The sequence below is a fragment of the Orcinus orca genome, chromosome 13, assembly GCF_937001465.1.
Source record: "Orcinus orca chromosome 13, mOrcOrc1.1, whole genome shotgun sequence".
In the NCBI taxonomy this organism is placed as follows: Eukaryota; Metazoa; Chordata; class Mammalia; order Artiodactyla; family Delphinidae; genus Orcinus; species Orcinus orca.
Genome location: NC_064571.1, coordinates 56,718,405 through 56,746,215, shown reverse-complemented (window position 1 = coordinate 56,746,215; position 27,811 = coordinate 56,718,405). Strand labels below are relative to the sequence as shown.

Genomic DNA, 27,811 nt, shown 5'->3' with positions numbered 1-27,811 from the left:
CATATGCCACAGAGATTCTGCCTGTGGGACAGTTCACTTTTACTGACACCTTCCAGGGAAATCAGAGGACAGAAATCTAGACCCCAAAACAGGGGAAATCAGCCTCACCTCCTCACACGTCTGCATGTGGTGGGCAATCACTTTGGAGGCGAGTCTCAGAGCTTCACTTTGTATTTCAGACCTAGGAAAGTCAGCCAGAAATCACACAAAACATATAATCGCCCTGAAACTAATATAATATTGTAAGTCAATTATACTTCAATAAATAAATATGAAAATACATACATAAATAAAATCGAACATTTTATATACATATGGTTTTTACAGGTAGTCTGTAATCCATGTGGCTGTGAATACTACTAGAAATCTCTACCTTGTGGCTATACAAATGCCTCCGGAAGCAACTACCTTTTGGTAACTAATGGGGAACTCTGACATCATTCTATTGCTTGGGCTTAGAACACAGGCTGGGCTATGCTCAAGTTCATTACATAACTGACTGATGGGACCATGTGTTGTACCAAGTTTGCACAGGGAGCACTGGAGGCAAACCTTTCATTGGAAGCAATATCCATTGTCCAGATCAAGAACTCCTTTGGGGTTAGATGGACACAGCGCTCTGTCTGAGGAAGCCACTCACTGGGGTCCATGCAATGGAGAATTTTCAGTATCTGTGTGAGCCAGATCCATGGAAAACAAACAAACAAACAAACACACACACACACCTCAGAAAAGTCTGCAGAATCTAAATAATAATCATTTGTACCAACAAGGGACTCTATCTTTCAAAAAGCGCCCACTGACTTCTTTTTTCCCCCTTAATAGCTTTGCGAGACCAAGATAGTCTAGAGCAGTGGCATACTGGGATCAGAGGGTAGATGCCATATTCCTAGGTCAGTGCCCTTTCCTTTTGATCATGCTTTCCAGGTGACCATCTGCCCCCAAAGAGCCATGTCAGCAAAGACTGCTTACTCTCTCAATCGCTATCTTTGGTTAATCTCTGTCATCAATACCATTATCATCAAACACTTTTCTCAGCGCTCTTTTATGCATGAAGCCATGCCAAGCACCGTGCAAGAGTCCTTGCCCTTTGGATGCTGAATCTCCTTCCAATCCTGGAGATGCCAAAACCGATCCTGCCTCCTGACCTTATCACTCCAGTGGGCTCACCAAAGACTGTGGGGAATGGAAAGGGGTGGTCAGTACACCAGAGACTTCACCTTGCAGAGGCATTCTGGGTGACTTTCCTTCATAGCCAACATCAAGAATGTCCCTCCCGTATTCCATAGCAAGGGCGGCAGTCCCTTCTCTCCTAGTCCCGAGGCTGCTGCTGAGAACCTTTCCAACAGGGCTTCCAGCGTCAGCAGGCGCACTTCAGGGAAGGAAGACTCCAACAGCCGAGAGAAGGAGATGGGAACGTCCCTTGCCTGCTCTCCAGCCTGGGCCGCTACTGCCCACACTGCAGCAATGGCCAGTTTGGTGAGGCTCTGGAGGTACTGGGGCAGGCCTGGCACCGTGAAGGTATAGGGGAATCCGGTTATCAACTCTGATCCCAGAATGATCCTTCTGACTTCCTCCCAGAAGCCAAGATGCTCCAGAACTAAAAAACAAAAAAGCAAAGGAAAAGAGGCAATCACTTTATTCAAACTTCCACAAAAGGACATAGGTGAACACACAAGACTCTGCATACCCTGGGTGGGACAACCAGATGTCATTCCTGAGTAGATTTCACACTAACCATGTAATAAGTGCCTAGGCCACTAAGCTTCAGACTTCTGGTCCAGAAGCACTTTCTATTTAGGTAATTCATGATTTTCCCCCTAGAGTGACAGAAGGCATTCCTATCAGAAGATGTGCTCCTGGCATCCCTCCCTAATAGTCAATAAATATAAACTCAGTGACCTCCTGAACCCTCAAGCCTCATAGCTGAGCAGGATAAAAGAACATCTAGTCCACGCTTCCCTCAGGGGCTCAGATCCCCTCTACAGCACCTTTTCTCAGAGGCTCTTGGTAGAACCCTACAGTGATTTGGAGCTCACAAGACAGACTGTTCCACTGTTAATAGATCTATTTGCCACAAAGTTCTTTTTGGAGTTTCCACTCAGTGGCCCAATTCTGCATTTTGAGCCCTTCAGACATTTGAATACAGTTATTATATCCCCTCTGTCTTCTCCAGGTGAAACACTCCTTCTTCCTTCAACTAGCCCCCAGATGATGGGGTCCACCCTCCCTCACTGTTCTAAGCCACCTTCCTTTGGATGTGCCTCACCCCTCTTCAGGCATGGCGCCACACAAGGGCACACGACTCTCCCTTGTGGTCTGAGCAGCAGGACTGTTGCTTGCCCTGTTCTCACATGAGGTTCCTGGAGTTGTATCACACCGTTGACTCATGTGGAGCATAAAGTCAACTGAACCGCAGGCCTTTTTTTTTTTTCACATGGTCCACTGACAGTGGTGAGTCATCCATCTCCCACCTTGTACTCAGGACTTAGATCGAGACTTGTTTTCTTTGTTTGTTTGAAACCGAAGCAGATCCCTTTTAAATTTTATGGTCTGCCTTTTAGATTGCCGAGATCTTTTTGTATTCTCAGTTCTGATCACAAATATTTATTGCCTGCTTACTATGTGCTGGGTGCTAAGTGAAATAAGAATAATGCCTTTAGGGAGGTTTATATTCTAATTTGAGAAAGAGAAATGAATGACTAGGTGATTCTAATATAGTGGTGGAAGTGATCACCTGAGTCTTAAAGAGGCAGAGAGAGGTGAATGTGTTGGAACCACCAAGCAAAGGTTCAAAGCAAAGGTTCAAAGGTTCAAAGGCATAAAACAGAATGGACCACGTGAGGAACTATAGGCAGTCTGACCTCAGCACAGAATTCGAGGTGGGGAACAGCGGGAGATGAGGCTAGAGCAGCAGCATGTCCAGGACATGGGGAACCTCCTCGGCCATGCGAAGGAGCTTGGACATTTTTCTGCAGGCAAGGGGATGCCATCGAGGGGTTATTTTAAGCAACAAGGTCAGGTGAACATGTCCACTGAAGTGTTCTTATTGCTGAGAGGCCAATATTAGAGGCAGGGAGCCCAGCTGAACAACTATTGCAGTAGTGGAAGAGAGAAATGATGAGGGTGTAAAGTAAGGAACAGACAGGAAGAAGATGCGTTTGAGAAGCATCGAAGGAATAAAACTGGCAGCACTGGGGGACTGGCTGGGGAAGGAGTCTTGGGTACCTCCCAGAACCCAGATTCTTCATACAGCACATTCATCATCCAATAGAAGCTGGGTAAACCTCAATTTGACAGGCAGGCTGTAAGTTATCACTAAAGATGTGGACTGGACCAGCGTGGAGGACAGAGGGCTTTGGTGAGTATTATAGTTGGCTCCCTGCCTGCCCCACCCCCACCCCACTCCAAGCTCTCATCAATTCATTAACCAGCTCTCTTAGGGTCTAGGTATTCCCCAGTTATGAATCCTCCTAACTCTACCATTCTGCTCACATGTTATCTACAAGAACGTCAGGAGAGACTTCATCAAATGCCTTGCTAAAATTTAGATATCTCATAACTCAGTGAACACTACTGACTCCTAGAAAACGATCACAAACAGAATAAAAATGTAAAAGATTAAAGTAACAGTTGGAAAAAACTCACTTGGAATTGAAATATTACATAGGCTTGCAATAATCCAGGAATTATTGCAATAATAAATAATAAAAATATAGACTATTCCTGTTACACATCAAACTGTTTCAAAAAGAAGTTTCTCCAGGGGCTTCCCTGGTGGCGCAGTGGTTGAGAACTTGCCTGCCAATGCAGGGGACATGGGTTCGAGCCCTGGTCCGGGAAGATCCCACGTGCTGCGGGAGCAACTAAGCCTGCAAGTCACAAGTACTGAAGCCTGTGCGCCTAGAGCCCGTGCTCCACGACAAAGAGAAGCCACCACAATGAGAAGCCCGTGCACCGCAACAAAGACCCAATGCAGCCAAAAATAAATAATAAATTAATTAATTAAAAAAAAAAAAGAAGTTTCTGCAGAAAGGCAGAAGAGGGGCTTGGGCTCCTATATGATGGTGCCCCTAGAGGCCACCACCCCCCACCTGCTAGCTGTGCTTGCAGACACACCGCCGCTCTTAACCCAGACTCTGCTGAGGTCTAAGATCCAGCAGGAGGGCAGCCTTCTTTGCAAAGCAGCAGGGAAAACCCCAGGTGTCAGGATCCTCAACTTTTGTGTCATCATCTCTATTTTCAATGCCTAAAAACCTAATCCCAGTATAATTTAGAAATGAGAAGACCACACTCCAGTGATCTCCAGGTGTCACTTTCCTAACCTTCCCACCCACTGCTACCTGAGGACAACACTGTATCAAAAAGGGTTTTCACTTGTTAGGCTAGGAGTCAGAAACATGGCTCAGAGACATGCTCTTTAAAACATAATTAAAAACAGGAAGAACTGTCTTGGTCATTCTGGATAATTTTCAGATGAACCTGCTATAGGTATTCCAGGCGGAGTGTATAGTCCGCTGGACTCAAGAGCTAGGCACCCAGACACACTTGCTTCCTTTAAGACCTTGAGGAAGGATGACATGATCAAGCAGCCCAGGACTGAAGGCACAACCCCAAAGATAGGGGACATGGGGCACCTGCTCAGGAAGGGCTTCTTTGGGACTTCTTGGCCTCCACTCCCTGTGGACTTCAGTATAATCCCATAAGCATGCATTAAGCATATAGTAGGTACTTCGGAGATACAGAGATTCAGAGCTGAGAAAGAAAAATTACCTGCTGTCAAAGAGATTTAAAACTGATGGGAGGATAAAGACAACCACTAAAATTGCAAAATGCTTAGTACCCTAAAATCATTAGTGAGAAGAGCTGACAACTACTGAGTATTAACGTGCCAGGCACTATAGAATATTATATATCCATTATTTAATGCTATGAATAATAATTACTTTTAGAATTGACACTTGTTGAGTATTAGTCTAAGCACTTCAACAAGTACTAAATCATTTAATGAAGTAGGCGCTGTTATGATTCCCTGGTATTTTACAGATGAGGAAAGAGGTTAAGTTACTTGCCCAAGGTCACACAGGGAATTGTAGGTAAAGGGAATACGAAAGCCATAAGAATGACCAAAATGAAAGCAATGTGCACTTATTTTCTATCGTAAGTAAAAAAAAAAGGGGTGGAACTTTCAGAAGGGAACAAAATTTAAGATGGGCAGGGACTTCCCTGGTGGCACAGTGGTTAAGAATCCACCTGCCAATGCAGGAGACACGGGTTCGAGCCCTGGTCCGGGAAGATCCCACATGCCGCGGAGCAACTAAGCCCGTGTGCCACAACTACTGAGCCTGTGCCCTAGAGCCTGCGAGCCACAACTACTGAGCCCGTGTGCCTAGAGCCCATGCTCCGCAACAAGAGAAGCCACCGCAACGAGAAGCCTTCGCACCTCAACGAAGAGTAGTTCCCGCTCGCCGCAACTAGAGAAAGCCCGCGCACAGCAACTAAGACGCGCGCAGCCTTTATCTATCTATCTATCTATCTATTTATTTATGATGGGCACTGAGGCTGCCCAGAGGTGCCTGCCTGGGAGAGGAAAGGTCAGGGCAGGTGCTCAGGGGAGTTGGGAGAGAGTAGACAGGAGAGACCTGCGAACAGGTTCGCTGAATTAATGTGTCAATAGAGGAGCAACAGGGGAGGGTAGGTCGGAGCCACAAGCTAGGAAACTATCAGATGACATTCATGTAGGCACTTTCTCCAAACTGCTGCTTAGAAAAAATGTTCTTGGTTCTGCAGCAAGATCCAATGAGGTGTCCTAAAGCAGAGTTTCTCAAACTTGAGTGAGCATCAGAACCACCTGGAGGGCTTGTTAAATCACAGACTGCTGCCTGGGCCTCACCCCCAAAGTTTCTGATTCAGGAGGGCGGGGGTGGGGGCTGAGAATCTGCATTTCTAACAAGCTCCCAGGTGATGCTGCTGCTGGGCCACGTACTTCAAAACCACTGCCCTCAGGGGATGGTTTTTTTCTTTTAATTAATTAAAAAAATTTTTTTAAATTAATTTTTGGCTGCGTCGTGTCTTCGTTGCTGTGCACGGGCTTTCTCTAGTTGCGGCGAGTGGTGGCTACTCTTCGTTGCGGTGCATGGGCTTCTTCTCATTGCGGTGGCTTCTCTTGTTGTGGAGCAAAGGCTCTAGGCGGCCGGGCTTCAGTAGTTGTGGCTCACGGGCTCTAGAGCGCAGGCTCAGTAGTTGTGGTGCATGGGCTTAGCTGCTCCGCAGCATGTGGGATCTTCCCGGACCAGGGCTCGAACCCATGTCCCCTACATTGGAGGTGGATTCTTAACCACTGCGACACCAGGGAAGTCCCAGGTGATGGTTTTAATAAAACCAACCATGCCTCAATCCCACCCTTGTAGATTCTGATTCGGTTGGTTTGGAGTTGGTCACAGACATCTGGAGTCTTTTTTTTTTTTAATATTTATTTACTTATTTGGGTGTGTCCGGTCTTAGCTGCAGGCATGAGGGATCTCTCCTTGCAGCGCGCAGGCTTCTCTCTAGTTTTGGCGCATGGGTTCTAGAGCGCGCGTGGGCTTAGTTGCCCTGCAGCATATGGGATCTTAGTTCCCCGACCAGGGACTGAAGCCGTGTCCCCTGCATTGGAAGGCAGATTCTCAACCACTGTGCCACCAGGGAAGTCCTGACATCTGGAGTCTTAAGAACAGGTAATTCTGCTCTGTGCCCTGGCTGAGAACCACACTCCTCGGCTACGACTTTCATAGGGGCTCACAGGGTTTTCGGGATGGGCAGTAGGGGCTGCAGTTCCAAAGAGCACAGCTGATTCCAGCCCAGTACTTCACCACAGTGAAGAACTAGAAAGTTCACTGCCCCCCATTTTCTCTTACCAATAAAAACATCAAAGGAAGGGAAACCTCCAAGAATTTAAAAGAATGAATAAACTCTATAAAGGCCCCTTGCAGGCAGGCCTTTGATACTGGCTCATTATATACAGGTTCTGTTCTAGGGCTAGGGTGTAGCAGTGAATTAGAAAGACCAGGCTCTGCTCTCATGGAGTTCCCATTTAGATGTGGACCACAGAACACCCTCTGCCCCTCTGCCAGAGTGAGGGGGTCTCTGGGCAGAACAGGAGGTTGGGATTAGAAACATGAGCAGCAGCAGTGACTAAAAAGGACGTATTGCTTTCCTCTCTAGCACAGCAGTTTCTCAGCCCGGGAGGTACATTAAATTTATCTGGAGAGTTTTAGAAAAACACTTATGTCAGGGGACACTTGACTGCATCTCTGGGGCGAGCCTGGTTTCAAGGTGACCCAGGTGATTCTATTGTTCAGCTGAGGTCACAGCTACTGTTTTATGGGCTCTGCACCCCACAGCACGTAGAGCTCACCAAATGGATCTCACAACCAGGATTTCTTCCTAGTGAAGCACAGTTTTGTGTCCTGCCCTACCAAATGCATTTCAAAGTTGAGATCAACACCAAGTACTTGTTTCCATTTTTGTGAGGGCCTGCTGTCCACAAGATACAAAACAAACAACAAACAAACAAAAGATACAAAAAACCTCAAGTTAGTTCTTTGATGGCACTTAGTTCTTCTTCAGTCTGAGGTCTGGCAACCCTCTTCTCTAGAAGATAACTTTTCTACTTGCAATTTCAATTTTGCTGGCTTTGGGTTGCGTCCTTTCTATCTTTCCTGGAAAGTCAAGTGTTCCAATTAAAGAATCAAGTCCCTCCCCTTTAATCGCCCCATCTTATTTTTCATTACTTAGATGATTTTTATAAACTCTTGTTAATTGCAGTTTTTTCCCAGCCCTCCTTGTTTGGAATATCTTTGGAGTTTCCCAACAGTGTAGTCATTTTAGTCACCCAAATATGTGTGACTGATTCTAAACATCCAATTTGATTTCACTTTTGAAATTAACTTTTTTTTTTCTTCTTTAGAGCAAGCATATTTCTAGCCTTCAAAGGAATGGCTTATTGGCTGGATTCACTTGGAAAGACAATACCTCCTGCTGTGCTATGTCCCGGTTCAATGGAGAAATAATTCTCAAGTTTGGAATTCAAGAATCAATCAAATATCAAAAACAATGTGACAGGCTGGTATAAGTTGCCAACATTTTATTTTGTAAAGAAAGGATGTTAAAAACCTACCATCTATTATTTCGTGAAAGAAAGGCTATCTGAACACCAAAAAAGTCATAGATTCCTAGTGTCATCATAAAGGACAATTCTTTAAAAAAATGTGGTTTAAAGAAAAATTTGCTATAGTTGTCATTTTGCTCTAGTTTTATTGTGAAAATATCACCAGGGAGTAGCATTAGGGAACTGCAGCTTTGGAGAAGTTGATCAAGTTTCCTGAGGTTGATATGTTTGGAGAACATGCCCAGCCTGAACAGAGGTGTCCTAGAGAGGAATGAAGGGACTTTGCCGAGTCCCTCAGGACAGCGAGTAGAGTGTCTGTGAGAAGGAGCAAAGTGGTCCATTCACACAATTCCCTCTGGGAATCTCAGATGTGTTATTTTAGCAGTTTTCTTTGGCAAGTTGCAGATTTCAGTGTTATGTCTGCAACCTGAACAGTGATTGCTAAATTAACTGGATTTCAAAGCTGCCATTCTCTAACCAACCAAGGTAGGGCGCTAACATCAACCCAGGCTGCTGAAAGAGGATTTAAAAAGCAGCACTACCTAGAGCATGGTCAGCTCCTAGTTCCCAAATCCTGTTCTATTATTTAGTGAAGTCAGTCTCCTCCCCAAAGGAGGAACACAGCCCCAAAGGGCAGGCCCATGGGGCATTTATCTTTGCTTTTCTGAGCTACAGGTTTGTTAAAAAAAAAAAAAAAATCAACGTAATTTTAAAAGATTCATGTTAATCTAAATAGCTTTGACGAGAGCATTCTGGAAAACAATGTGGATGATATCATTACCACATAATTATGGATATAGTGGAGTTTCACCATAAGAGCATTTAATTTAGGTGAATTTAACTCTAAGTACTCGGCAAACAGAGAGAAAGAGATTGAAAAATAACAATTAAGGGCTTCCCTGGTGGCCCAGTGGTTGAGAGTCCGCCTGCCGATGCAGGGGACACGGGTTCGTGCCCCGGTCTGGGAAGATCCCACATGCCGCGGAGCGGCTGGGCCCATGAGCCATGGCTGCTGAGCCTGCGCGTCTGGAGCCTGTGCTCCACAACGGGAGAGGCCACAACAGTGAGAGGCCCGTGTACCGCAAAAAAAAAAAAAGAAAAAAGAAAAATAACAATTAAAAGCGAGAGGGCAGTTTCACCTGACATTCCAATCACTGAGCATATCCCCAGGATGGTGGCTGTGCTGTTACCTTAGACGACTGGCTCTCAAACTTCGGCGTACTCACCTCCAGAGTTCCTGATTCAGTAGGTCTGGGACGGGGCCCCCCAGATCACACTTCTAACAAATCCTGGGCGATGCTGCTGCTGATGCAGGGACCACACTTTAAGAACCACTACTTCAGACCATCTGAGATCATCCGTGCTTCTCATAGTGTAAACATCTTGCCATGCCGAACGTGTATAATTCTACTGTTTAATGGTATTTGTTTTTGTACACCATGGCCCCTAATCATATGTCAACCCCTTCATCTAGTGCTCAACCAAAGAGCTCCTGAATATTACATAGTTCCTGGCCTTCGCTGTTAATGTCACGAACCAAGATAGCCTGATTGCTTTGTGCTGAGCTGGCCAAAATAAAAGGGGCCAGAGGGAGTAAGTGTACAGGCCCAAATTGACAGAGTTTTCTTGGCCCCAGTAGAGATGGTTATGGGAGAAGCTAAAACCCCAGTAATCACAGCAAACGTGTTCTACTTGTAAGCAGCAATCAGAATCCATAAAGGGGGAAGGATCCTCCTCAGGACTGAAAGGACCAACAAAACAGAAAAAAAAATAGTTTCACTGCTATGGAGTAAGTCACTTACTGTGGATACCATGTAAATGGCAATGATATTGATTGTGCCGCTATGGTGGTCACTTGCCACTGACTGAGCCTCAGAAGAATGTTCTGTTTTCTGCCTGACCTTGCACATGCTGTTCCCTCTGGCTTGAATGAATAAATGAACAAATGAATTTCTCTTTCATATATTGTAATGGTTCTGAATTCTCTGATACCATTTGGTCAAGAAAATTTTGTAGAAATTTCCCCTATCCTTCCCCCCCTCAGAATCTACCCTCCTTAAAGAAGTAGAGAGTGAGGAAATACGAAGCAGATTTTACTTTTAAGGCATAATGAAAGGGCCAACTTTTTCTGTTTCAAAGATCTGTAGCTCTGGTTAGAGAGATCTGTAATCAGATCCAACAAAAGTTCTTATCTGGAACAGTTGATAAACTGGTTCTAAAAATAATCACAGACGATAATTTGTACACTCCGTGAATGTTAATGTCCTGTTATGCTATTTCTCAGTTAAAAAAAAACTGTATTTGTAGAGAAAAGGAAACCATAGGAACTACAACAACAACAACAACAAATCAACTGATTTAATAAATCTTGGCTTCTCCTTATCGAAGGGAAATTCCATTCTTCTATTTAATCCTCTGCCCCTCCCAGTAAACTGTAATCCAGACCCGAGGGGCCCTTCCAGTTACAAACATGTAGAATGACCTAGTGGAAGGGTTTGGAGACTAACTTTGTCTAGAGAAGTGCCCTGAACTGGTACTAGTTGTTTATTTCTTGCCTACTTTTGTTTCTAGGTCTCTGGACTCCTAGGTCTCTAGGTCTCATGCCCGGCTTTCATAGGTATGGTGCCTGACACACACCCCTTTGAAAACATTCCCCCTTTCCCTTGTCCCAGCCTATTCTCAAAGTATTTTTTTAAGCACAGAATTCCTTATCTGCTGTTGAGGAAGAAGGAAGAGTTTCTGAGAATACTATTTGAAGGACTCTCTAGTCAACCCGTAAAATAGGCACAGTCCCAGTGGCTTGGACAACACGGAGTCAGAAGAGCTCTGGAAGGATTTGGGTAGGCTAAAAATGAGCTCATCAGGCACTGGGTGGGACCAGCAGTTTTTACTTCTCGCCTCCACCCATCATCCCATCCCTGCTTCTGCCCAACACTGGGAGGAAGTCAGGAAATACTTGTGGATAAACACATGACAACCCAAAGACACAAACATAAAATTACTTCTAAGTAATACACTGCTTTGGATTCTTTGTCAGCGAATTGCTCCTAAGGACAAGACTGGGAAATCAGAAACTTCCTTATCATCACACCTTAGACATCCCTGTTTAATTTAACCTTTTCCCCACAAAGGACCTCAGGCTTCTCTTCCACCCTTAGGCAATGAGATACAGTGTGAAATCAACTTGAGAGTCTTGGTAGCCGGCTGGGAAGACTCCTTTAAATAACTGGGGCTTACCTCTGTTGTCTCACCTGTAATGAGAGACTAGGACCACTGATTTCAATCCCTTGCCAGCACTACAGTTTACAGTTCTGGGAGACACAGACTCTAAGACTGAAGAGGTTCCTGGCACCACTGGACTACATCAATGTCTCTGGGAATGATGCTACAAGGTATAGTTTACAGCTGGCAAACCCAAGAGAGTCTGGCTGGACTGCAAATGCTACTTAATGTGAGGTCTGGCCCCAGCCAGGGAGGAATTAAGTAAATTCTGCCAGATGGGCAATGGAGGTGAGTCTGGGAGTAAGCATACCTGGCCATGGGACCAGCAGAAGCTCTGTCTCCTCCTCTGGATGAGATGACCATTCATTTCTTTGTTCTTGCTATCAATATTACTTCCTAATAGCTGCTTTTCTTACAGTGTTGGATTTTTCCTTTTGTGTTACTTTTCATGGAGTTTTTACAATTTTTTTCATGTGACCTTCACCTCAAACCTCTGAAGGTATTATCCCCACTTTGCAATTGAGGAACTAAGAGGTTTCAAAACAAAGTGATGAAAGTGATTTCTGCTTTAACCCATGAAAGTTTAACTGCTACAGAAATTGCCCTTTGCCATAAACAACTAGAAAACTAGACAAATGTATGAAACTATCGTTTTTAAACATCAGACATGAGTAGTATGTTTCCCTGAGAGAAGGAAACAAACAAGGTAGGCCTTATAGTTGCCCTGGACTACTACCTAGAGGCAACTTCCATGCTCCAGCACAGAGAGGGGGAACCCAGAGCCCAGAGATCTTGCTGAGCCAGAACAACTGGATATTCATATGAAAAAAAACAAAAAAAGAGAACTTTGACCTTATCTCATGACATACATGAAAATTAGCTTAAAGTGGACCATGGATCTAAACGTAAAACCTTAAATAGCAAACTTTAGAAGAAAACCTGGGACTTCTCTGGTGGTCCAGTGGTTAAGATGCCACGCTTCCAATGCAAGGGGTTGGGGGTTCAATCCCTGGTCGGGGAACTAAGATCCCACATGCGGCGCGGCGCGGCAAAAAAAAAGGAAAAAAAAAAAACAAAGCAAACTTTAGAAGAAAACCTGAGAGAACATCATTGTGACCTTAGGATAGGCAAAGACTTCTTTACTAGGGCACAAAAAGCGTAAGACACAGAGAAAAAATGGATTAATCAGACTTCATCAAAATTAAAAACGGTTGCTCTTCAAAAGACATTGTTAAGGGTTTCCTTGGTGGCACAGTGGTTGAGAGTCCGCCTGCCGATGCAGGGGACACGGGTTCGTGCCCCGGTCCGGGAAGATCCCACATGCCGCTGAGCGGCTGGGCCCGTGAGCCATGGCCGCTGAGCCTGTGCATCCGGAGCCTGTGCTCCGCAACGGGAGAGGCCACAACAGTGAGAGGCCCGCGTACCGCGAAAAAAAAAAAAAAAAAGACATTGTTAAGAAAAAAGACAAGCAACAGATAGGTAGAAAATCTTTAACAAATGTTTGCATAAAATACTTATATCCAGAACACAGAACTTTCACTACTCAGTAATAAGAAAAACACAATTTAAAAAAGAAATGTGTGAGAGATTTGAATAGACACTTTACCAAGAAAGATACATGTATGGCAAATATGGTACACGAAAAGGTGCTCAGCATAACTGGTCATTAGGGAAATGCAAATTAAAATCACAGTGAGACACCACTACACATGTACCAGAATGGCTAAAATTAACAAGAGGGGCAATACCACATCTAGATGAGGATGCAGAATAACTGGACCTCTCACACATTGTTGCTGGGAATGCAAAGTGGTAAGGCCCTTTGGAAAGCAGTTTGGCAGTTTCTTATTACCTAAAGAATCCTTATCATATGACCTAGTAATTCCTTTCCTAGGTTTTACTTATGAAGGATAAAAACATATGGCCACACAAATACTTCTATGCTCAGAGCTGCATTATTCACAATTTCCAAAAAGTGAAATAATGCTACCAGAGCTGCATTATCCACAATTTCCAAAAAGTGGAAGTGCCAAAATGTATTTCAACTGGTGAATTAATATAAACAACACATGCATATAATGGAATACTACTCAGCAAGAAAAAGTCATGACACATCACATTAATAAAGGACAAAAATTATACGATCATCTCATTAGATGCAGAAAAAGAATTTGACAAAATCCAACACTCTTTTATGATAAAAACACTCAACAAGCAAGAAACAGAAGGGACTTCTTCAACCTGATAAAGGACATCTATGAAAAACCCACAGCTAACACCATATTTAATGGTGAAAGTCTAAAAGCTCTCCTCCTAAGATCAGGAACAAGGCACTTCCATTCAACATTGTACTGGAAGTTCTAGCCAGGGTGATTAGGCAAGAAAAATAAATAAAAGGCATCCAGATTGGAGAGGAAGAAGTAAAACCTATCTCTATTGCACAGGACATGATTTCATATACAGAAAGTTCTAAGTCCACAAAAACAGACAAACAAACAAAAGTAAGTTCAATAAGGTCATGGGATAAAAGATCAATATACAAATATCAACTACAGTTCTGTGTAGTAGCAACGGACAATCCAAAATTGAAATTAAGAAAATAATCTCATTTACAACAGCATCAAAAATAATAAAACAGGAATAAATTATTTAACAAAAGATGTCATGAGGTGTACACTGAAAATTACAAAACATCACTGAAAAAAATTGAAGACCTAAATAAATGGAAGGACACCCTGTGTTCTGATCCAAATATCTGAAGATATAATATTATTATAGTGACAATACTCCTCAAATTGAACTACAGATTTAACATAATACCTATCAAAATCCTAATTGACTTTTCTTTTTCCAGAAGTTGGCAAGCTGACCCTAAAATCTGAATGAAAATGTAAGGACTCAGCCAAAATGATCTTGAAAACAAAGAACAAAGTTGGAGGACTCACACATCCTGATTTCAAGTTATCATAAAGCAACGATAATCAAGACAGTGTGGTCCTGGTATAAAGACAGACATACAGATCAATGAAATAGAACTGAGAGTCCAGAAAATCCATGTATTTATGGTCACTTGATTTTCTGACTGACCAAGGTGCCAAGACAATTCAACGGGGAAAGGTGAAGTCCTTTAAACAAAGAGTGCTGGGACAAATGGATAGTCACATGCAAAAGGATGAGGCTGGACCTGTACCTCACACCAAATACAAAAATTAACTCAAAATGGCTCAGAAACCGAAAAGTTAAGACATAAAACTATTAAATTCTTAAGAAGAAAATGTATACAAGTTTTTGTGACCTCGGATTAGGCAACAGTTTCTTAGATATGACATTAAAAGTATAAGGGACAAAAGAAAAAGCAGGTTGGACTTCATCAAAACTAAAAATTTTTGTACATTAAAGGACATTATCACAAAAGTCAAAAGTCAGTACACAGAATGGGAGAAAATATTTGCAAATCATATATCTGATAAGGAATTAATATCCAGAATACATAAAGAATTCTTACAACTCAAGAATGAAAAGACAAACAACAGAGGATCAGAACAGACATTTCTCTAAAGAAGGTGTACAAGATGGCTCATTAGCATTAGAAAAGATGCCCAACATCATTAGCTATTAGGGAAATGCAAATCAAAAGCACAGTGAAATACTACTCTATACCCACTAGGATGGCTATAATCAATAGATGGACAATAACAAGTATTGTCAAGGATGTGGAGAAATTGGAAACCTCATACATTGCCAGTGGGAATGTAAAATGGTGCAGTCTCTTTGGGAAAAGTTTGGCAATTCCTCAAAAACTTAAACTTAGAGTTGGCACATGGCCCAGCAGTTCTACTCCTAGGTAAATACCCAGGAGAACTGAAAGCATATATCCCCACAAAAACCTGTCCATGGATCTTCACAGCATTATTATTCATAACAGCCAAAAAGTATAAACAATCCAAACGTCCATCAACTGATGAAACAAAACATGGCATATCTAACAATGGAGTATCATTCAGTCATAAAAAAAGAAAAGACTCATGCTACAAAATGGATGAACCTTGAACACTTTAAGTGAGAGAATCCAGACACAAAAGGCTATATGTTGTATGATTCCATTTACATGAAATGTTTAGAATAAGCTTTCAGAAACATCTTGCTTAACTAATTTAACTGACATGGGCAACTAGTTTCAGATTATCTGTGAGGACTGGGGTTAGAGTGGGGCAAGACAGGAACACATAGAAGACTGAAATCACGGATGTTCTGAGACCCCAGCTGCCCACTGGAACAGTATTTGACTCCTGGGGTGGAAATGTGAGTACGGAGGTTTCATGACATGGTTCTGTTACAGATCCAGACACTTGGCCCAACTCTCAACACTGTTAACTCTGGTCACAGAAATGGGCAGTGGACCAGGAGCCAGGAAAGCTTGACTTTTTCACTAACCAGCTGTGTGACCTTGGGCAAGTCACTTAATTGTTACAGTTTCCACTCTACTTACTGATGAAATGATCTCTAAACTCTAAAATTCTAATAATTGTGGGCCACTGTACTCAGCACCGGGCTTGGAATTAACAAGGGGTCAATACCACATGAACCTAGCAATCTAATAACACATCCTGTATTATTCTTTCTGAATGGTAGCTAGGAATCATCTGCTCATTTTAGGAGCTCACTGTTCCCTGGGAAAGCGACTTTTGGCAAAAGCAACAGTTCAAATGACAGTCCCAGTGTTTTGGAGAAAGGCAACTAACTTATTGATAACAAAGCCTATTTTTTTTTTGAAGTTTCATAGCTGCAGACCCACAAATACAAAGTCCCTAGAAGACTCTAAAAATATGTTCTCAATTCCCTTTTATCTCCCACCCAGAGCTGAGAGAATAGCATCAACTGTGTCATATTAAACACATCTGCGTCCAACACCGATAAAAGTGCATGACCGCGGGAACAGATAAGAATTGTTTTCAATTTGTTCAGATGGGATTGGTTAAATTTAACCTAATTAGACCAAATAATCAAAGCAGGTGTTTGTAAGTTGCCAATGTTTTTATTCTCTGTAATTGTTTGGCTATATTTCCCAGGAACTTAGGTAAAGGAAGTTATAATATGTCAAAAAAAATCATTGACCTTATATTTATTCTTGTCACACATATATTATTCATGTTCAAGGCAGTACAAATACAAGGCATCACTGAATACTTCTCACAGATTTTTACCACTTAACCACCATCAACATCTAAGCTGGCCTTTGGGAGGGCTTATGTTACCGAACTTCCATGATATAAACACAAGCAGTAAAAAATGAGAGCCTGTCTTCTAATCTTGTACTGATCTACAAGGCACACTGACTTGGCATTCAGACTATTTAGGGATCCTGACTTCATGCTCACAAGCTGGTCACTTTTAAGGCATTTAGAAGAAAAATAATAACAATAATAAAAGTTACATTCTAGTTAAAACAAAATGTTTATTGCCCTTGGCAGAATGATGAGATCCGAACTATAAATGCCAACTAACAAAGAAACCACAAAATGCGGTTACCAGCAACCTGGTATTAGGAAGTCTTTCATGCAGTGGCTGTAGGTCCACTTTCAAACGGAAAAAGGGCAGGTAGCTGCCCGGGAGCATTAAGCTTTCTCTTTCTAGTAACTAGCCCTGGGTACGCTCTCATATTATTCCACACACTCCGGAGACGGGAGATAGCCATGCAGGCAAGAAAGTCCCCATAAAAGCATGTGATTGGGAAGCTACTGGGAAGGGGGAACCCTCTTTGAGGCCTGGGGATTCTGCAGCAGGGGCAGAAGCCTGGGAAGCTGAATCAACATAGGGGTCTAAGGCACCATCCCCGAGACAAGGAGTGGTTTTCCTGACTCAGGCCTGAGTGTGCTGCGGGACCACGTTGGAGGTGGCTGGAGAGCGCGGGCTCTGCTCTCTTACTGTACAAGTGACGTCTGGCAGTTCTGTCTGTTCCTCAGTTCCCTCACGTCTAAAATGAAGAACCACTAGTACCTCTTTCACTAATGCGTGCAAAATGCTTGGCACAGTGCTCGGCATGGAGTTAAGTGCTCGGTACACATTGGCCATAATTATTATGATCCCTACAAGGGAGATGATACTGAAAATAATGTTTCCTAAAAATTAGAATATAATGGGCCTCCCATATACATTTCAGGGGTAGGGAAACAGCCTTTTGAGATCACTTACACGATGTGGTTAGGATGGACAAATCCTTCTCCACCTAAAACACTTTTTGGAAACTGTCATTATGTCCTTTCTTTATTTCTTTGGGAATAACTAATCCTCTTCAAGATTCATATTTTAATATGTAACACATAATTACAAAAGAAAGAACGGGGTTACACAAAATTAGTAAAATGGAGACTAGGAAAGGAAAAATCCACTCATAAACCCACCAAGAGAACTTAAACTGAAAGTCAGACAGTGCAAATAGGTAAGATATTTGTTTAAACACTTGGTAAAAGAAAATGTTCAATTCAGTAGCTGTGAAAAACACAAATTTAAGGGGTGTGGGCATAAGAGAGAAATAGAAAGTCCACCTCTCAGAAAAAAGGGAGTAAATATTTAGTCAAGTCTCAGATAGTATTTCAGTAAACAGATATTTCAATGGAAAATTTCCAACCTGAGAGCAAATAATTTAAGATGGGTTTAAAATGAGAATGAAAGCTCTCCATTTCCCTGTCCCTGCCCAGACCTGTAACCCAGCCTCTGAGTCCTTGGAGCAGTTAGGCTCTTTCTTCCTCATCCCCCCAACTCCAATTGGAGACTATAATTTTCTTTCTAGCAGGAAACTGATACATACTAATGATGACAGCTGGATTCAGAAGAGGAAAAAGAATACAGGGGACAGAGAGTCCTTGTGGGTTTAAATCACTTTAAAACTCAAAACAAAACCCCCAGATTTGGAATTTTTAAAACCTAGTTAATGGCTAAGGAAACCTCAAATGATTGGGAAGTACTAAGATAAAAGTCTGAATTACACAAAACACATCATTATCTTAAGCTGTTCTAATCATCTTCTCTGCCTTTCCCCTTCACTGGTTTTCTCATTGTTTATGCCCCCAGCCCTTCAATGTTCTAAGACATTTTAGAGGTAGAAATAGCCTTCCAAGGTCACTTACAGAATAGTGTTTGAGAGGAGACAGGCAGATCCTCCTCTGTCCAAAAAAGTTTCCCAGAAATTGACATTACTTCTTTTCTTTTAGAACAATTAATCTCCTTTAAGATTCATACTTAGATACAGTTACTGTTGAAATACATGTATATACACACACATGAATAAAACAGAATTATGTTATGTAAAATTGGTAAAATGGAAAATAAGAGGAAGAAATCCCCCTAAAATCACACCATGCTAAAACAACTATTTTCAGCATTGTACTGCCTTTAACTCTAGTCCTCCACTTTGGACCCCCCATCTCCCAAACCCTCAATGATGGTTATGACAATGCCCTGACATTCCATGAATGCATTTACAGTTACATTCTTTTTCCGTGGCAAAGGAACCTGGCTCCATTAAGGATCCTAAGACTCCTTTAAGGATGGGAGCACAGAAAATGTCACTCTGTCTTAAAAACCACGTGACCCTACCCTCTGTCTTATATCCTCCGATAATCTCTTTTGCCTACAGGGTCAAGTTCGAGCTCCTTAGACTTTGGACCATGCTGCTCTCCTTGACTGAGTTCCCGCCTCCCAGGCTCACTTCTAGTCACACCTCCTGTCCTTGAACCCAACACTGCAATCGCACTGTCCCAGTTCTTTGAAAGCTGTGCTGACGTGAGCGTCTGTGGCTGCAGACGTGCTCCCTCCTCTGTCTATAATACCCACCTGTCCTTTGCCCATCTGGTGAATTTCTACTCATCTTCAAAACTCTGCTCAACTACCTCCTCCTCTATGAAGGCTTCCTTGTCCTCCCAAGTAGAAACGACCTTTCATTCTTTAGTGCCTCCAATGTATCCCATACACACTTCCTTTATAGCATCTGTAATCCCTTTTTGGACCTACTTATAAGCCCCAAACATATCATGTGTCTCTCCAGATGTAGGTGCTTAACTTGTCTGACGTTAGCATGTCATGTCTGATGAACAACAAAAACATAATGAACAATAACCACAAGATGATCCTTTTCTGGATCAGTCAGAGGGGCAGGAGCATCCCTAATCAAGTGGATTCCAAAGTGGATTCTTGACATTCCATGCCAGGTATGCTTCAGTGTTTTCCTAGGAAAGCAGGCATTTCTTCTTTCTTGAAAATGTTGAAGAACATGAGGAGAGTTGTAAGTGTGAGGGATTGACCATAACTCTGCCAGGCTGCAGGAAACTGGATTAGATTCATAGTTTCCAGCCAGTGATAATTATAATGATGATAATAATATTAATGGTAGCTAAAATTTATTGAGCACTTATTCTGTGCCATACAAAGTACATTCTTTACATAGGACTTTACATGTGTTAGTTGACAACCACTCTAAGGTATAGATCCTATTATATCCCCAGTTACAATTGAGGAGAAGTGTCTCAAAGAGGTTAAATGACTTGCCTAAGGTCACGAAAGCTAGTAAATGGCAGACCTGGGATTCAAACCTAGGGATCTAGCTTTAAAGCCTATGTAGTGTACTCCCTACTCTGAGCTCTGTGAGCTTTAGAGGTAGATAGATGTGTATTTACAAACATATACACATAATATATACATTTGATTTGAATTTGGAAAATGAATTTACGTGTGATTGATGCATGAGTTTAAATAAGATTTGTATCTTGATGACACCTGTTACTATTCTAAAAAGTGAGGAAAATTCTGCATTTCAATCAATCAGTTAATAACAAATCCATTTAACGCAGGCCTACTACTTGCTTAGTTGGGGGACACAGGACCTAACCACGATCCATTCTTTCAAGGCATTTACAAGGTAAAACTGTCACGACAATACTTAGAAATCATACTGAAATCTACACATCCAGGTAAGTGATCACCTTGTTTGGTGATACACTTAGCTATTGCTCAACTGCCTTTGGAAATAATTTATGAAACACACAAGAATCGATTTAACTATTTTAAGCTCACAGTTTACTTTTATCCTAAACAGTGCTATCTACCTTAACTGCCATTTTATTTGACATTTGGTTCGTTCTAAATATCTAATTCATCCTCAAAGGAGGAGAATTTGCTACCACTATTTGTATGGATGTAGTATATGAATACATACAGTCATATAGAAGACACATACATATATATCCTGTGGTTTATGAGGGCAATTCCCAAAGGACTGGAAAAAATCAGTGCTTGTCCAATAGGAATATATGAGCCATATATGTAATTTTTGATTTTCTGATAGCCACATTTTAAAAAGAAACAGATGAAATTAACTTTAATAATTTTTTTTTTTTTTTTTTTTTTGCAGTATGCGGGCCTCTCACTGCTGTGGCCTCTCCTGTTGTGGAGCACAGGCTCCGGAGGCACAGGCTCAGCGGCCATGGCTCACGGGCCCAGTCGCTCCGCGGCATGTGGGATCCTCCCGGACCGGGGCATGAACCTGTGTCCCCTGCATCGGCAGGCGGTCTCTCAACCACTGTGCCACCAGGGAAACCCTAATGATACTTTTAATTTAAACAAATATATCAAAAATATTATCATTCCAATGTGTCATCAATGTAAAAATTATTGAGAAATTTAACCTTTTTTTCATACTAAGTCTTCGAAATTTGGTGTGTATTTTATTCTTATAGAACACCTCAACTTCGATCAGCCACATCTCAGTTGTTCAAGAGCCGCATGTGGTTAGTGACTGCCATACTGTAGAGTGCAGGATTAAATATTTAGAGCTATAGCTGTCATGTTAGAAAAAGAGTAAAAGTGCCCCACCCCTTGCATATCTTACTCTGAAAAGTAATGACTCTAAGAGGTATAATACATTGATGCAAGTGAAATACTGTTGAGTAATAAACAACAGCTTGTGATCACATTTAATTGGGGCACAAACGCTAAATAATGCAAGAGTTTGTGGAAAGGATGATTCCAAAAGGCCGAAGTCATCTTCATGGAGGAACCTAGCTCATCAGTAAAGGACAGGCAATTGGAGAAGAAAGAAGGGTATTTTACAACATTCAAGGGTTAAACCCTTCCAGACAAGGAATAATGGTACGAATACACCAAGAAACACTTAGTTCAGAAAAACCTAATGATTATAGTCAACCACACAACTATGATAGGAACCCAGTGAATGGATTTGTAAGTAGTGAGCCACTCTTTCACAGACAAGGCTCTTTAAACATTAAGCAGAGAAGTATTACTAAGCTACATGAAATTTGGAACTGAAATACAAAAATGGTAGAAACCCCACATGATTTACTTGGTAACACCTGATTCATAATCTCTTTATATAAAATCTCTGGACCCCAGTTAACTCAAGTGTAAAATAAAGTGGACGCAACCCTGAGGTCCCTTATAGCTAGGGTGACCTGTGATTTATTGTGCAAACCTGGACACTTTCAAGAGTAAAAGGGGCACTATTAATAATTATGCTGGGGTAAGAGGTATAAACTAGAAGTGTTTCACAGCCATAAAACTATATGATCCTCTTCTACCAAAAGGATGCAACAGCTACCCCTATGCAGGGATGTGGAGCTGATCAAAGTCCAGGTGTGTTCTTACTACCTCTGCATGGCCACAGGGGCCTTGTGGGCTAATATGCATTGATACGAGTGAGGCAGCTTCGCACCTCCCCCCCAAAGCATTTTAAATTGGCTTGAATTTGGGAACAGGGTTCCATATGGACAGAGCTGGACTCTGACAGCCTGAATATATTTACTGAAGACAACAAATCATTGACAGACTAAATGTAACAGAGGAAAGGCCTGGCCTGCTTGTACTCAAAATCTGACTTTGTAATTGTAGCCTCCTTTAGACAGGCCTAATCAATTAGAAGAGGCTGATTTTAACCAGTTGCAGGCTCATTACCCTGCATTCCAGTTTGTGTTGATGAAAATCAGTTTCAGTCTGTGGCCTGGAACTCATGTACAGCACTTCCTGAGGCCTCTTATATAAACACATCAAAACATTTTTTTATTTGGAGCTGCCCCTCTCCCTTTTAAGAAAACCACTTTGTGAATCATGATGAAAATAGAACAATTGCATGTGGATCTGGGGCCCATACCAGGAAATATACATGACACCAAGGAACACGTATAAAGTCAGAGCTCAAGGTAGCGAGGGGTGGATTTGAGATTGAGTCTCAAATATCCAGGCTCCAGCATCAAATGAGTCCACTAGGCTATCTCTACAAAATGGAACAGAATGAACTCTGAGTTATTGAAAATGATGACCTTTCAAAGAAAATGCATGAAATAGGAAAGAGCCAAGGTCTCAGAAATACAGAGGTATCTGAGTAGAGTCCAGACTCTTCCCTGAATGACCAAATAGAAAACAAACTTGCAACTAAACAAGGACAAGTTTCCTTGGGAAGCTTCTATGAGGAAACCGTATGATACTATGTTTAATTTTGATATGTGGTTAGTCCTGCAAAAGTAGAAGGTGGGGGAGTGCGTAGTAGAGCCGCTCAGTACCCTACCTACATTTCAAAGACCTGTAATCATTCCAAAATATGATATAAATATGACTCATACCTGGCCGGTTGTCTTTTGAGGGTTTGTCAAGACAGCAAGTCAACAGGAAGAGAATATCAATATACACAGCTCTGGTCACCAAACATGGATTTTGCCTAGAAAAGTAAAGAACAGAAAATAAATTGATATTTTCTCTCTCTGAAGCCTGAGTCACAGAAAAGAGAAAATGGGTATTTTCTACCAGGCACGTCATGAGGCTCAGAGTTGTAATGAATGCTAAAAATGATGGACAGTCACCAATGGTGAGAACACACGAGCAAGTCAAGGAGAAAATGAAGTCCTAGTGCATATGGTGGAGGTTGGGGCTGTGAGTGTACGAAACAGAGAAAACTCTATGCTCTGGCTCCAAAGAAAATTAACTGAAAACAGACGACAACCAATATCTGATCCCAGTTATTTGGAAACAAGGGGGTGGGGGGAATACGACACCATTTTCTGTTATCTTCCTCCGAACTGGACAAATTTAGGGGTAAAATCATTGGTTATGAATATCACTGATTTAGCATTTCGGAGGAGAATTGCACTCACATATGATAAACCATATTTACGGACTTAAAATAACCAGCTGAAAAAACAAACACGCGAAAAGCATTAACAAACGCTGCAACAGACATTCCTTTCCCGATAAATGAGATTTTTTTCTTTTTTCAATAAGTGGAGCAGCTCTTTTTTACGCTTTGAACCACACGCTGGAAAAAGTAAGTGGGCTCCGATTTAGGGGGTCTAGATAAAAAAGAATGAAGACCTTCTTTTGAGTACAGCACCGAAAGTCCCCGGCTCTGAGCCTCAGTTCATATTGACCATGAAAAGGGCCCAAACCTCCTTGGTGCACTAAGAACTCAGGGCAAGCAGTAGAAACAGTACGGACAGATCTGGGTTTGAATGCTGGCTTTGCCACTTAGTATCTCTGTGACCTGAATCAGATTCCTGAACGTGTACAACTGACACCCTAATCACCTCACCTCACGGTGAATCACTATGAGCATAGATGTGGTACATTCCCTGCCCTGCTCCCCTGCCTCCGACCTACGATGAGGGAAGGGTACAAGTCTGGTTAGTATATTTCCATCTGGCTTGATCCCTCAATCCATCCTTCTCACTCCCTGTAAATTAACAGTTTTACCATTTCCCTAAAGTTTATTCACACTCTGTCCTGAACTGCCCATATCCTAGGGATACGCATGATTTGCATGAAAAGGAAATCAGATACTTTTAAGTTAAAACTGTCTTGTTTCAAGGTCTCCCCATTGTTGACCTGCCTCACTTCTGTCCCACTGACTTGCTTCACCTACAGTATCTGCTTGCTCCCTGACATAACTACTAGTTTATGTGTATACCTCACATTTGGCCTAATTTCATACCTACGCCTGGCTATTTTAAAAAATTAGTTTTAAAAAACAGGTAACACATGCACATGGTATAAAAATAATTCAAACAGTACAAAAGGGTATGCAATAAAAATAAAGTTCCTTTTCCATGCCCCCACCATCTACCCACATGTTCTATTCCCCTGAGGCAACCGCTATTACTACTTTCTACAGTATACCCTGCCAGACACATTCTATTCATTTACAAGCATCTATCTATAGCTACCCACTTGTTTATTTTTATATAAGTAGTGGTTTACTACATACTAAGTTCTGAGTATTACTTTTTTTCCTGCTAATATATTTTAGATATATCATTCTATTAAAAACAGAGATTGTTTAACTCTTTTTTTTTTTTTGCGGTACGCGGGCCTGTCACTGTTGTGGCCTCTCCCGTTGCGGAGCACAGGCTCTGGACACGCAGGCTCAGCGGCCATGGCTCACGGGCCCAGCCACTCTGCGGCATGTGGGATCTTCCCGGACCGGGGCACGAACCCGTGTCCTCTGCATCGGCAGGCGGACTCTCATCCACTGTGCCACCAGGGAAGCCCTTGCCTTATTTGTTAAATGGTTCTGAACTGCTCCATTTCATGGATGTACCTGTCCCCTACTGAAATAATTCAGATTGTTAAAGATACTTTGCTGAAAACAACGCTGCAATAAAGATATATGTAACTGAGTTTTATGCATATGAATGAGTACTCAAAAGAGAAATCCCTAAAAGCTGAATTGCTGGATCAAGATATTTGCACATTTAAAATTTTGCTTGATTTTGATAAGATGCTCACCAAAGAGACTGTACCTATTTATACTTTCACCAACAGTGTGTAAGAATCCCACCCACCAACAACCTGACCAACACAGTAATTAAACTTTTAGACCTTTGCCAAGCTAAGTGAAAAATAGTATCTCATTGTTTTAAGTCACAATTATTTTATTATAAGTGAGGTTAACCATCCCTTCATATGCTACTCATATGAATTTCCTTTTCTGTGAACTGTAATCAAATCTCCTGTCCATTATGTTATTGGTCTTTTCCTTATTGATTTGTAGGAGCTCTTTGTATATTAAGGAAATCTGCCCTTTGTCACATGTGTTGCAAATATGTTTTTGCAGTTTATCATCTGTCTTTTAACTTTATTTATATTTTTTTGCAATTCAAAAACGTTTAGTTTTATGCAGTCAAATATATTAATATTTTTATCTATGCCTTCTGGATTTTATGTCATGCTAACACTCTAACCCTTCTCCAAGATAAATATAGACATACATTTTAAAATTTTCCCATATTTTCTTCTAGTACTTTACAGTTCCTTTTTTTGTTCTTGTTAACATTTTGATCTATTTGGAATTCCCCCTTCCCAAATGTTACCCCTATCTTTTGTCTCTATCCAATTTTCCCCAGGTCAGTCCATAACTTGACCTGTGAAGTTGAAAAGCCCACAGTCTATGAAAACTTCTTTAATGACATTTCCAGTTCTGGCATTTCCACTGTTTAACAGGTGGGATATCCTCCCCTCCCCGCAGAGAAATGGTCACTCAAGAAAGCAAGCAAGAAAACCTAATGCCAGGGGTTAATGAATTATCAGACATGAAGCACAGGGCTGAATAATAAATGGTCTGCAGATAGCAGGTGGAAGGCCTCCTGAGCATCCAGCTTTGAGCTAGGTGCTGGGAAGAGATGCACATGAAATGATTTCTGACCTCGGAGAGTTTTGTCTCATTATGGAGACAGAAACAAAGACAAACTTCAGGACAGGATGTAAGGAGTTAAGGGAAAGAACATATTAGGGTGGACTGGAGACATGGAAATGGGTTTATGAAGATGTAATTCCAACTGGACTGTGAACGATGGGAAGAATTTAGATAGACAAAGTTGACAAGGAAGGGGATTTTGAGAGGGGGCAATAGATGTAGGAAGAAATGAGTTTGGCTTGTCCAGGGACCTGGAGAGACCAGTCTGGGAAGACAGAGAATGTATTGAGAAGGTGGAAACAAGAGTGAGGCAAGCCAGGCTTTCAGGAGTTGGGATACTCCGTGCTAACTGGTGCTCCTCGGTGTGCTCCTTGCTCCATTTGGCCTCATAGAGTCATAGCTTCTCACCCTAGATGTTTTTCTGCTGGTGAAGCCATATGGAACCATCAAGGGAAGTTTTTGGGAAACTGGTTTGACTTTCAAGTCTGGAGGAACTCAGGGGCCTCCCCTCCTACCCCTGACCCTACAGGGTTTCAAGCCTACTTTCCATGAGATTTTTAGCTAGGTTAATATATATTTTTTAAATTTCTAAATGAATAGGGAGGAAAGGCTGGCAATCTTTAAAGCCCCTGCCAGGCTGAAGTGTTCTGCATCTTCTCTCTTTTTTTTTTTTTTTTGGTGGTACGCGGGCCGCTCACTGTTGTGGCCTCTCCCGTTGCGGAGCACAGGCTCCGGACGCGCAGGCTCAGCGGCCATGGCTCACGGGCCCAGCCGCTTCGCGGCATGTGGGATCTTCCCGGACCGGGGCACGAACCTGTGTCCCCTGCACCGGCAGGCGGACTCTCAACCACTGCGCCACCAGGGAAGCCCTGCATCTTCTCTTGACCTGGCACAGGCTGCCGAGCTTGCAGGCCTCCTGGGACACCGCAGGGACCACTCTGACTGCTCCCATAACTGTGAGGCTCTAGGCCAAGTCTAACGTAGTCTAACGAGATCATGGGAGGCTCCCTCAAAGGCTGCTGCTCTTGATTCCAGGAAACAGAGAGGATCTGGGGCTACAAAGGAGTCCATCCATGGCTTCTCCTTTGAGACTGACTCGGAGAGAATTCTGGCCTGGAGTCCACTGTTCGAGGCTCCACCCTCAAGGACAGCCACAGCCTCAGCCTCAGAACATCGCCGTCTGGAATCAGAGTTGGGCTTCACTCTGAACTGGCTTCTAAGTCAGGAAAATAATTTTTTTTTCTCTTTCTTTTTCTCTCCCTATTACTTGATGTTTGTTCTGACTTGGAAATGGTACGCTGTGAGTTCAGGGTGAGCCAGAGGTTTGTTCTCGGTCTGTCAAGCCACTTTGATGATGGGAATAAAATCCTGGGAAAGAGCAAGCCAGCTGGACAGGAAACCAAGCCACAGGGTTTTGGTGGGTTTGGGGATTTTTTTCTTCCCCCAAATGGAAAAATCCTGGCATGGGGCATGGTATAATAAAGATTTAGAGTGTTCGAAAAAAGTCAGGAGTGGTCAGGGTCTAACAGATGGGCTGAAAAACAGCATAATAGTGGTTTTAGAAGGAGTAGCAGGAATCAGGTACTACGAGGACTAAGTTTACATATATAAAATGAAATGAAGGGCTTGTTAAAATTCTTTCTTCCACTCTTTTTATCATTTGTCCCTTGACAAACACCCACCTGAGAACCTGATCTCTGAACTTCATTAAACCTCCTGCCCTCTCTCCTGGAAGTTGGGAGAGGCAGAAG

At 42.3% G+C, this 27,811-nt stretch overlaps 1 protein-coding gene across 3 annotated transcripts in view; it reads right to left on the bottom strand.

Moving 5' to 3' along the window:
• Positions 1–27,811, bottom strand: part of THADA (THADA armadillo repeat containing) — a 314,026-nt gene that overhangs the window by 54,503 nt on the left and 231,712 nt on the right. For all 3 annotated transcript variants that reach the window (XM_033419175.2, XM_033419174.2, XM_033419176.2), the window contains 4 exons: positions 22,999–23,093; positions 1,221–1,600; positions 553–671; positions 109–181 (listed from right to left, as the gene is read on the bottom strand). In XM_033419175.2, the coding sequence (XP_033275066.2) occupies positions 109–181; positions 553–671; positions 1,221–1,600; positions 22,999–23,093 (667 nt within the window). The remainder of the gene's footprint in view (positions 1–108; positions 182–552; positions 672–1,220; positions 1,601–22,998; positions 23,094–27,811) is intronic.